Source organism: Perissodus microlepis, chromosome 18, assembly GCF_051167445.1.
Source record: "Perissodus microlepis isolate ML-2025 ecotype Zambia chromosome 18, ASM5116744v1, whole genome shotgun sequence".
NCBI lineage: Eukaryota > Metazoa > Chordata > Actinopteri > Cichliformes > Cichlidae > Perissodus > Perissodus microlepis.
In genome coordinates, this window is record NC_140478.1 from 23,282,498 (window position 1) to 23,295,129 (window position 12,632).

General features: G+C 44.2%; 1 protein-coding gene across 18 annotated transcripts in view; it reads right to left on the bottom strand.

Moving 5' to 3' along the window:
- LOC146367908 (receptor-type tyrosine-protein phosphatase F) overlaps positions 1-12,632 on the bottom strand; it is a 163,479-nt gene that overhangs the window by 39,232 nt on the left and 111,615 nt on the right. For 5 of the 18 annotated variants that reach the window (XM_084911452.1, XM_084911448.1, XM_084911455.1 and 2 more), the window contains 7 exons: positions 12,173-12,478; positions 11,188-11,381; positions 6,373-6,399; positions 3,226-3,343; positions 2,219-2,803; positions 1,372-1,472; positions 522-769 (listed from right to left, as the gene is read on the bottom strand). In XM_084911452.1, the coding sequence (XP_084767578.1) occupies positions 522-769; positions 1,372-1,472; positions 2,219-2,803; positions 3,226-3,343; positions 6,373-6,399; positions 11,188-11,381; positions 12,173-12,478 (1,579 nt within the window). The remainder of the gene's footprint in view (positions 1-521; positions 770-1,371; positions 1,473-2,218; positions 2,804-3,225; positions 3,344-6,372; positions 6,400-11,187; positions 11,382-12,172; positions 12,479-12,632) is intronic. The other 13 variants (XM_084911457.1, XM_084911456.1, XM_084911463.1 and 10 more) reach the window with 6 other exon arrangements.

Sequence of the window (12,632 nt, forward strand, 5' to 3'; positions counted from 1 at the left end):
CATCCCCAATCACAGGCACTCCGTGGCTGTCAATCTGTGCTGGACCTTGGCCAGCCCTGACAGCCCTGTAATCTTTTTTACCAATCAACCCAGTGTACTCCCCCTTTACACAGACATGTCGCTATGTGTGTGTGCGTTCGAAGGAAAAGGGTCAGGTGCAGTTCTCCTCTTAACAATTTGCGTCAAAAGATAACACAGCTCGACCTGATGTTAAGTCTCAATTATCATCAGCTGCCGTGTCACAAAAATGGCTCAGAGTAAAAGTTGCAATCCTAAGTTCTCGAATAGTTTTAGTAGCGATCAGACACACGTGTGCCCTGAGTGTCGCATTAGGTCCCAAATTTACAGTTTTGTGGCTGTAAATTTTTGTATTAACATCAATTTTAAAATTATAAATGTATAACTTATATGCATCACAATCTGTGTACATAAAAAGCAAAACCTGTTTGTTATTCCTGACTAATAACAATCATTTTCTAGCCCAGAGCAAGCCTGTGTGGTTAGTCCCTATCAGTACGTACTTGACACGAGTGGTGGTCTGGATCTTTGGCAGGGTGATGTTCATCTTGCCACCTTGAGCATGATGTGTCCTGGGCTTGGTCTGGATCAGGTCAGGGGCAGTGCGGATGGACACCTGCTGCTGAAGACCTCCGGCAATGTTGCCCCTGCTTGTCAGTACAAAGGAGTAGTCTGTGTCTGGCTGCAGCTGCGTGATCAGCTTCCTCTTCAGGTTTCCCATCACTTCCACGCTTTGCTGGTTATACAAGATCTGTAAGCACACGGGGGGAAAACTTGGGAGTTGTGATTTACGGCAGCACAGATATACAGCCTGAATATCGTTTGCTCACACGCACCACTCTCTCTTCCCTCTCAAGCGCACACATGTGGGAAAAAAAAAGAAATGCAAAAACAGTATGGTCCTAAGGGAGGTGCCCATCTTATCTGACACCTCATCTCAAGTGCTTCAAGCGTCGCACTCGCCCACTGGCGCATATCCAATGTTCTTTTACACCTTAAATTGTCTTTGCTCCCCTATCATTTGGGTGGGAATTGATATATCACTTTGACAGATTATTACACCTCATAAACGAGCATGATTTGGGATTTTCATATTTTTTTGTGCAAATACAAAAAGTGACTCAATCATATTGTGATAAGTGTCAGCACCTAATATTGCTTTTTCATATTACAAATGGCTGTACAGCATGTCAGAACATGTTATTGAAGTAGAAAAAGAGTTGTTGTTTTTTTTAATCCAGTGTTTTTTAATTTAAATTGTACTGCAAGTATTTTGTCTGTGCAAACTGAGTTCATATTCAATCTTTTTTGCACCTCATGTCAGCAATGGCCATCTACCTGGCTGGTACTTACCTTAAAAGGTGCTTGGGGTTTGTAGTTTGGCGGCAAATCCCAGGTGAGCAAGACGGACGTTTTCATGACAGCTTTGACACCAAAGTTCAGGGTGGGGAAAGCTAGGATGAGGAAAATCCACTCATTAATACCTCAAGTAAGACATTTTGTACACCACAAAAAGTAATCTCTATGCATAATTTCATTTCACACTACTATAAAGCAGCACACGAGCAAGTCGCCCCTTCAGTAAACAACGCAAACATATTCTGCTGTAATTCCTTATGACCAAACCTGAAAAGTGTTCAGAGAACATTAACAATCGCATTCACGCTTGATTACCGATCATACAAAAATAGACTCCATTTCCCTGAGCCTGTCCCATTTATTGCCGCCCATTCACAAGACACCCTCAACAGGCCGAGATCACTGCGATTACCAAGAAATGCATATGACATGAGGAGTGGCAACATGTGTCTTAAAACAGGCATCCTGCATGGTTATAAATAAGAAATCTTTCATTTATAAGATTATAAAATGCATGAGAAGCTACATGCTGGGTAACATTTAGATTTGTGTGTAATAGGAGGGAGGATGAGGAGGCATGGTAATGTGACTGTAGCGTGTAATGAGATTAGTACTCTATAAATCAATAAACACAGTCATGTACTACAGTATGCTGAGTGGAAGATGGGAAAGAGACGGCACCGATAAAGTTTAAAACAGAAGCGAGTGACATGTGTTTGTGGTGAGCAATGACATAACTGTGCGCGCCTAAGAGTGCCAATGTTTATGCAAGCACGTCATTATGTTTTCATATCAAATATCTCTGAAGTGTTTATGTATAAATGTTAGTCAGATGTCCTACCACTTATCCTACCATTCGACATGGTCCTGCTCTGGATGCTGGGGCTGAGGGGTCCGCCGCCCTTACTAGTGAACGCCTGCACCCGGATGTCGTAAGTGGTGTCAGGTTTAAGGTCCTGGATAGTCATGTGTGTTTCGGTGGTGCGGTTGGTGCTGTTTGTCTGACTGTTGATGTCCCTGTATACCACCAAGTAATGTGTGATCTTGCCATTCCTTTCCGCTAGCGGCGGGGGCTTCCAGGTCAGCTGGGTGCTGGACTGCGTCAGGCCCGTAACTTGGAGGTTGGACGGGAAGCCTGAGGGCACGTCTTCGGGTGTGCTGATCTCCTTAACGTGAGGTTCGCCGATGCCTGCACGGTTACGCGCGCTGAGGCGGAAGACGTAGGTGGCGCCTTTGTGCAGGCCAGTGACAGTATGGTGGTCGTCAGTCTTTCTCATCTCGCGCGAGGTGTAGGTGTCCTCGTCGGTGCGCTTGTACTGCAGCTGGTAGCCCATCAGCTCCCCCACCATATCCTTGGGGGGCTGCCATTGAAGCAGTGCTGTGTTGCCCATGGTGGTACTAATCATCATACTGGGTTTGCCTGGCACTGGTTGAAGTAGAGATTTAAATAGGAAAAAAATTACTTGCACTGTAATTGCTTTATAAGTGAAAGACATATTTTTAAATTCACATCAAATTTGTGGCACTTAATGAGTAAAAACCTGTATTCTATCTAAAGGCCACAAGATGGCGATAGTTGTGATTGTGAAGTCTATGGAAAAAGACTTGACCTCTGTAAACACTTGGCTGCTCTTAGTCACTCGTTTTGGGTCGTACTGAACAAAAGACATTTTCTAATCTTTGGTCGTACCATGTTTCAACAAGTTTGATTTTCTTTGGTATTTTTCAGTCATTCATTGGCTAATGATTCGTGATTGACAAAGTCATTACCCAATGAGCAAATGATTTCCAAAGCAAGACTCCACACTAACAGATTCACATGAAAACCCCACTAACACTGATTCTGACCTGCTCCAGTTGTGGTGATGACTTTAGCTTTGCTACGAGCACCATCTCCCTTCAGGGTGTATGCTGCTACAGTTACTGAGTAGGTGGTTTCAGACTGCAGCCCACCAATTATGGCCTCCTGTAAAAGTGAAAAAGAAAAAAAAAAATCACAAGGTCAGATGTTAACAGGCGTCAGTGAGCCTGAGCGAAACCTCTTTAACCACCATCTCACACAAGCTCCGATCCCCTGACAAACACACAGCACCAAAGGAAACCGCAGTAAGATTAACCCCCCTTCTCCAACCACGTGTGGGTTCTTGAGCAATTAGCCTAAAAACAAAATATGTCAAACTTTTAATAGAGAAAGAAGGCACACAAACAGGCCCGGGAACTTTTCTTGGTACTGAAAAGCTCCTGTACCTGACTGTAAGGAACACGCTGAACCCATTAACTAACAAACCAACTAAATTAATCAGAACATCACCCGTGTGTCAGTTTTCATGCCTGCTGCATGGATAAGCATGAGATAATACCCAGAGGAGCTTAAGTTCATCACTAAACAGACTATTAAAACCCACAAAATAGTACACCGACTGTGGGACTGCTGTTAAAACTCTTTGAAAATAATCCTTCAGATAAATAAACATCAGGATGATTAAAAAAATACTTTTTTTTTTAAAGAATAAGATTATTGGTACTTATTCTCCTCTGGCTGATTGCCCAAACAGTCTCTACACAAAAACACAGACACACTACGGTGAATGAACAAATGAGTAACTCAGCAGTCAGGAATGAACAGACAGAAAAACAACTGAGGTAACACACTGTTACGGGTAACCTGCTGCAGTGCTGGCACTCACTTTACCACACTGCATCAGTCTGAATAAAAACACACCCACACGCTGGAATTAAATACTCTGAGCTTGAACAAAGCCCATATCCAAACAAACAAACAGAAACACACACACAGGAATACACATACTAATATACATAAATGAAGGATACACACAGTATACATGCACGTAAAATGTGCACATCAGCACGCACACATTGGTGTACACACACATGCACACGCACAACAACTTAATGCCTTCGGCTTGAGTGCACATGCTGGAGTTGTCCGGTTCTGACTGGGGCCGCTGAGAGGACGAACACACAGATGCCTACGAGCCTTCCTGCCGGAACTTCTCACAAACTTCTCAGACGCTTGGAATATTATACAGCTTTGCCCTAACGCTGTTTCTCCAACTAATGAAGTTTTAATTTCCTAACCATAGAAGAACATTAAACAGTCTACATAACCCAGCGCTGTTTGACGGTGGTTTTTACTGCCTCTCTCTTTAAGGGACATTTGGTGCTCCCCTGCTAACCTTTAAGAGGGATGGGGGAAAAATGCTAAATTACTGTATCGTAAAGCCATTTTAACTTTATGGAGGAAGTCTCATTACTTTAATCATGCAAAATGGCTTTAACAATCTCAGCAGTGGCAGCTGCACAGATCGGTCCTCTCTCCATTCTGACAAGGTTGATTCAGTTCTAGCAACACTTTTAAAACTCAGCAGAAAATAGAGAAACCCAGGCTTCAAAGTTCCCTTTAGAGCAAATGCTTAGAACAGCACCAAAGGGCATTATAGAGATTAACAAGTCGACTAGTTACAGAAAGGGATTCTTCTCTTCAAGCCTCTCAACACCACTATCCTCACTAGAGTGGAAAAATACCAAGAGAAAAATGGGCTGCACTGTTAAAACAAATCCCTTCAGATAACTTTTTGCTCAAGATTAATATTTAATGTCCTCTATGTGCATCTTTTGCATTTTAACGCCAGCCAAAATTTCCCGAAAGCTAAAAAAAACTCCCTGAGAACAAAGCCATGGGTCAGTAACGCAGGCTTATGTTTTCAGTGTTGACATCTGCCTCATACTATATTAGCTACCAAGCACAAAGTCTGCTGTGGCCTAAACATGGCTGCTGAAGAAATAATAAAGATGTGTGAACAGATGTCCTCCTCTGACAGCGTGTAGCTCGCTGTCTGTCAGGTGTTAATCAACGCATTAAGAGGAGAGGGAGAGGAGGCGAGCCTGACTCATGCCATGTGGGTGTAGCTTGAGGAATCCGTGTGCCGTGCAGCCAGGTTTCTGTTTAACTTTGTGCTAATAGCAAATAAATACGACAGCGTGCGCACTTCCCACTGGCTCGTATACGAAACTAACTGAAATAATATATAAACAGATGAAGGAAGAACAAAAAGAGATCAGCCTCAGCCTCTACAGGTGGTTACTGTTTCATTAAGTTTTCCATTTGAAATGTCGGCAGGTGAAAAAAAGGAGTGAAAATATCCCAAATGAATTCTTTTTTTGGACTTTATAAAAGCTGAAAACCTTTTTCTTAACATATCTTTGCCCTTGTTTATACACTGAAAATAGGATCCGTTAGTCTGGCAGACTTCTATTGAATTTTTTGACTGGGTACAGTAAGTGGCTCTGCATTTATGCCAGTGCAATATGATGTCTAGGGGGTAATAAGCCATAACAAAGAGCTGCTTGACAGCCACGTAGCAGCGAGCTGCAAACCAGGCACGTGAAAAGAACATGAAAGGCTGGTGGCAATTTCGGAGATGTGTGGAGCTGATAAAAGACACAGCTCCTCCCCTCAGATAGACATGTCATCTGAAACAGCGGGGAAGACAGCAGGTTAGGCGAGGCCGATTAATGTCGGCATCACACGGGGATAGTGACACAAAGCCTTTGACTGCACTGTACTCTCAATGGGGGAAGATGCTTCATGCGCGCTGTACAGAATTGCCTCAGTTCACCTGCAACTGCCCAGCTGTTTCTACAAGGTTCTTTCTTCTGGTAAAATAAGCCTGCATCAGATCTTGCTTTGAAGTTGTAGGAGCTCTTAGACGAAATCACACTAACTCTCTCTCTCACACACACACACGCAAGAACAAACACACAAAAGAAAACATTTGGACACACGTTTCGTGCTGCGGTTATGATCTTTCCTGAGGGTTCACACAGAGTAGATTAAAGTCACACACCTTGCACAGAAATTAACACACATCCACGCACAACTCCTAATCCAAACACACAAGCACCCCCAAACTGCAAAAAGGAAAAGAGCTTGCCCTGCAAGAGAACCCAGCAGCACACATGTGGGTTACTCACATGCTCGGTGGATTCCTCAATATTCCACTGATGGAGAGAAGACACAGGACACAGGGTGGGGAGAGAAATGAGTCAGAAACAACACAACAGCCATGGAAAAAAAGCGCTCGTCTTTTTTTCGCAGACAGATGAATGTAGGTGTCAGCAGAGTCGTGTGGTGGAACAAAACAGTGGGATAGAGTGTGATGGAAGAGAAGGAGTAAAAAAAAAAAAGACAAGTTGAGTGGCATACAACAAATTGCGTAACCATAATTGTATTTTTTTTTTTTTATTGTTTAAATGCACTGCCTTGTTTTTGGTTTGCCTATGAATCCAACAAAAAGCCCCCCTCTTTCTCAATCAGGAGACTTCTATTCGCTATGATGACTATTACACTTTGGATAAGAACTGTAAACTCTGCACAGTGAAGCATTTCCTTTTTTCTTACAGAAATTGAGGGAAGGCCTTTTATTCATTATATTTCAATATGTATTCAAAATGTTCTCCTTGCTCGCTGTGCCTGGCCAAGTGATTCCTGGGGGAAGTGAAAGCCCATTTCGTGCCGCGGGGCTCCGTCAGTGCCGAGCATGAAATCCTATTACCAGTGCTGCTATGCTAGCCCTGTGACATCAAACCCCATCGATGCAGAACACCACCGCTGGCGTTTACCAGCAACGTGCTCCACAGTTCAGTTCCTGCAGAGGGGTTCACTGATGGGTGGCCCGGCTGACAAGGGGCAGGAGAAATGACACTGTTGACACTGATGAGGGACAAAGTGGAGAACAGAAAAAGGGGGTGGGAGTGCGGGTGAGGACGGTGGAGTGGGGGAAAAAAATGTTATCATTAGGGTGCACGAGTATTGTCACAGCTGCTTGTGGACTGTACCACTGAGGCGAACACTCAAAGGGGAGAAGCAATTGACGTGGCTGGGACAAAAATCAATATTTAACCACCAAGAATTACTGTGAATGGGCCATTGCCCCCAAATGTATTACATAATATTAACTCCAGTGGCGTTGTACTTGCTAACACTTGTGTCCATTAACTATACAAACAAGACCAACTTAATGTCATGCGTTGTCAAACACTGAGAAAACACACGAAGAGCCGTCTTCATCCGCCCAGCATCAACACTTTGCAGGATCATTTTATTAACATGACCAGAGTTTAACCGGGCAGGAGTCTGCAAAAAATACAAATACCTGGAAGTAAAGCCGGTCCTCCTGATCACCCATCACTCCCTCCTTGCTATTCTAGACTTTCACAAACACTTTCACACGCTGCTGATTTATTGTGCGGTGGGGAGACGGTGTTCATCATCCTCTATTGACTGTTGGCATATGAAAAGACAAAAGACCCAACTTTTCCTCCTCCCTGTGGATGGTCTTTATTACCAAGCAGTTAAGTGAAGTATGAGCAAGGCCTCTGTAAGGTCTCAGTTGTGACTGGTTGAGGCACACGGCACATCAAAAACTGCTGCCTCATGCTCCCCAGACATAACGGGGCACTAAAGAGTACCATTAAAGAACAGCTGCTGCTTAACTCCATGAATAACAGTTTGCAATGTTCCTAATTGCTTAATTTGTTTACTGTCAACTTCACTCAGTATGTCAACAGAGCAAGCAACACATTAAGGTTCGCAAGAGTTCCTATCTCATCTTGGGCTTAATTCCTTCCTATCGGAACTGCTTTTGCTTCTTTCTTTCTTTTTTTTGCTTAAATCCATGCTAGAATTATAAATTATCCTCCATTTATATTTCAAATGCCAACGCAAGCTGAAAACACATCATTGCTGATAAGCGTCGTTTGTGGAAACAGAGCGGTATAATTTGCAGGCGGGTGAATGCAAATGTGATGACATGGGCTGAGATGTGTGGCTATAAAAATGGGAACGAGGGGGGAACGAGTGATGTGGAAGAGAAGGAGCTGTCATGATTGATGGAGTGAAACGGGCTGAGGTGCTTCTTTTCTCTTTTTTTCCTCCCCCCGATTCCCATTCAACTCCAATCTGAGGCGGCGAAGGCCGTAGAGGCAGTGAAGCATTGCCTCGCTCACACAAACTACAAAAACGCATGAGTGGTCAAACAAAATGAACCTGGAAAGTAGTGCTGAATAAAGGCAAACTTGTGCAGAAAATGTATGAAATCACAGACAGCGGCTAATGACTTCAAACTCAATCACAGCACTTTCTGCACATTTTTATGGATGTGTATATGAAATACACTGCCACAGAGGTTGCCGCGAGTGCACCGTGATGGAGCAGACCGTGTGGTGTGGGAGCTGCCAACTCAGGTCCAGGCCACTTTTCCAACAGAAGTATTTGCAAAGGGGTCGATAACATCACACTGTTAACATGGCCTCTGGTTTAAATTTAGCAGGGAAATGAGGGCGCTGTGTGGGCTCCTGCTTGAAAAGAAAAGAGGCGCTTAAACCGCCCACGCACAGCCGAGCTCTCCTAGCTCTCCTCCCAGTATTTCAGCTAACCCTGAGAGAGGGCGAAAAGGAGAGGAGCCAGAAACACAGAGACAAAGAGAAGGGGAAAGGTGATAGCCATTTTGACAGGATCTGCAATTCAATCAGTCGGCTTAGAATCGTGATTGAAGGTGAGGCTCAGGTATGATGTGAGAGCCCTGGAAAATTTGGATTTTTCTTTTCCTCTTGGCAAGCTTACTGTGAATCCAATTCAGGTAAAAAGGGTGGATGTGGAACCGATTTCACAACACATTAGAGAAATTCATGAGAGAAACACTATGGGATGTGCCAGGATAGAAGGATATTGCTTTTTTTCCGTTTTATTCATCATCAATTACAGGTGTGCGTATGAGGGATTTGCATGTCTCTAGGATGACTCATGAACTCCTCTCGGCCAGCTGGAACACCTACTACAAGGTCGGTCTAACATGTGAGCGTGTTTGCGCATGTTATCTTTGCTAGATTTTTTTTTTCTAGTTGTTGTGGTGCGTGAATGGAAAGATGTGTGACAAAGAAGGGATTGTTCTAAAACCCGTTGGGCGAAGAAGGATAAGGGACCGTTGGCTGACTGTGTGGTCTTTAATGACGTCTGGGCAGGTCCTTGCAGGTTGGTTACTCAGTGCTGTCTCATAGAAAACAATCTGTTGAGATGACTCAATCAAGGGTAACCAACCTGCACGCAAGCCTCTGGTAATTACTCAACCAGCTTTTTAAGCAGCGAGAGTGCAAAAGGAGGTCACGGCAGAAAAGGAAGCAAACCGAAGGAGAAGAGGAAAATAATAGAAGGTGTGAGAAGAAATTTAGCCGTCTGCCAGGGAGGGGACAGTCTGTTTGAGAGGTGTCCTGGACACTAGACTGAAACATGAGAGCTATCCTGGGCGCCAAATTACAGTGCGTCTTTGTGTTTATTGTGTGAACATGGCACAAATGAGACATGGCAGGGAGAATTGTTTGCATAACAAGTAGGGTCATGTTCAGTTCAGTTTTTCCACAATGCAAAACAAAATCACGCCGAACATGTCGACGTGGAGAAAACACTTACAGGAAGACAAGCAGCCACCATGTTTTCTCCCTTTCCAGATCAAGCGATGCTGTCCTGTCTGTCAAGCACTCTTGTAGACAGTCTGATAACAATGAACTGTCAGTAGCAGCTGCCAAACACTACTGCTGTAAAATAAAGGCTGACTGTGCTCGGGAGTCAAGGCAGTTCTCTCCGTCCAGGTGCAGACATCGACGGGCTGTACTGCATCAGTCAATCACTTGCTGTGGAGACTTGTGTGAGTTTGACAGCCACATATAAATGATTTATGATGTTTTTCTGTTTTTTTTTTTAAATCACAGAATATGTCATTACACAACTGGAATCCACAAGCTCCTACTTATCATCCCCTTGGGATGTAACACACTGATTCATCACATTGTGACTTTAACAGTGTTTCCACTTGTGTAATGATGAGACACAGGACAGCAAAAGGGTTAATAACTCTTCTCAAAGGGCAAGGCAGTTTGCACTGCTTGGGAACTGAACCAGCAACTTGTTGGTCTGCCACAGCTGCCATTTATCAGCAAACAGAGCTCAGATAATATATATATATGTGGGTGGTTTTCTTGTGGCCAGGGAGCACTTCCTTGTTCAAATTAGATGCTTTTGTGGAAGACCACTGAGGGCGGGAGTGAATGCGTGCTCGTGCAAATGTTACTCCCGGCAAACAATCAGAAGGAGGTTCTTAAGCTGGTCTCTCCTCTCTCAAACACAGAGAGAAAAAAAGCAGTATGAGTGCGGTTTTAAGATATTCATGAATCTCTGAATCCCTCTTAAGGATTACAATCTCTCATCCATCTCATGGCGTTGCACAGCTTTGGGCCATTCCAAGCAGCTTGCATTAATGCGTAAAGGGCGGTGTCAGGAAAATAGCTCTAATTTATAAACATGGTAACAAGGCAGTGCATATGTATTACTGCTAAAACCGCAAAGAGGTGCATTGATTCCACTAAGCCACGTCCTGATGTAACATATAAAATATTTAATAGCTATTACTGCAGAATTAAAGTGGATCTTATTAGGACAGCTAATCCAAAGCTGTAGGAGCAGGGTACCAATTTAGAGTCAAATGTCACATGTGGAGAAAGATAACATAAAAGGCGAAGAAGAAAAAAAGAGGGGAGGATGGAAACTCCAGTTGACAAGATAGAAAATTCCATGTGTGTCACCCAGTATGGGGGAAATGAAGTGTGAACTCAGACAATGGAAGAGAATAGGGAGGCAGTGGGGAATGAAAATAATGGTAAATGAGCATAAAACAGATATAGACAGTGAGGAAGAAGAGCAGAAAGACCGGGCAAGAGTAAAACATCATGCAGTACCTGGGCCTCTGGCAAAAAAACATCCATGATGTTAGGCTGGCCTCGCGGTTCTCCGTTTTCGAGCCGGGAGAAGACGACCTGGTAGCCTCGGATTTGGCCGTGCTGCTTCCCCTGCAGGGGTGGCTTCCAGGTGACTCGGATAGCTGTGGAATTTATGGCCTCAACCTCCACTTTCCTGGGGGGTGCTCCCGGCACTGGAAATCAGACAAGGACGAAGGGCAGATTAAAAGAGTAAGACAGAAACACAGACAGATGGAGGGACAGTGGAAAGGATGAGAAGAGAGTAAAGAGAAAGAGACGAGGTCGTGACTTATCTTATTTTACTTTGTTTTGTAATGACAATCCAAAACAAATCTAAATTCTGGGGTGCTGTGTATAATGAAGTGATACATGTACTGACCATGAATTAATAATTTCTAGTCACTTTAGACCTTCTAAGACTACTGCGTCCCAAAAACACCCCGTGTGGGACAGCATGTGGTCTAGCAATGTCTGTAATGCTCTTAATTCCAGAATGAAATAAGCCGTGTTGCAGCAAACTTCAAATACATTAATTATAGTCGACACTCTCTTAGGAGAAGCCGCCCTCTATCACACTGCAAACAAAACGAGTGAGAAAAAGGGGAAAGAGAGACAGAGTGAAAAAGCGGGAGATTTGGTCCGCTTTCATTCCTCAGAACAGTAAAAGAAGACAAGAAGCCAGTGAAACCAGAGTGGTGGAGAACTGAGGCCTGGGAGTGATCAGTCTTAACCCACAAAAGGTGCAAAGGCCATAGGACAACAAGCTGGAAAGAGGAGGAAACAAAGAAAAGGTGACCCCTGCTGCCACGACCACCACCTCATTATCTCAAAATTCATCAGCAGGATGAAGGAAATTGTGGTGTAACATCTGAAGAGGGTGAAAGACAATCGTCAAAGGCTGCCGCAAGCAACAGAGAGGAAAACAGTTTGAGAGCACTCTGCTTCAAGGGAAGTATCAACCTACCATCCTCTTTGGTTCTCATCCTCACTGGGGCACTCTCAGGACCTGGGCCCACATCAGTGTGTGCCCTCACCCACACTTGATACTCAGTCCACTTCTCCAGGCCCTCCAGCACATGGCTGGTAGCGTCTGCACCGATCCCAGTGACCTCGTGCTTGTCCGTGTCCTCTCCAGCCAGGGCCTGGTAGCTGACTGTGTAACGCACTATGGCACCATGGCGGCTAGCGGCAGGTGGCGCCACCCAACTCACCTTGAGGCTGGTGGAGCTCAGGCTGACCAGTTGTACGTCCTGAGGAGGGGCGGACGGGGCTGTAGGGGGAGGGGAGCAAAACCACACGAAGGAAGGGCACGGATCAAGCAAACAAAAAATAAAGTACAGCACAAGCAAAAAAATAAGGGAAAATTTATGGAAGCTTTTTGTATAACAGTCAATATCAAAATTTGAAATGTCATATTCAAAATC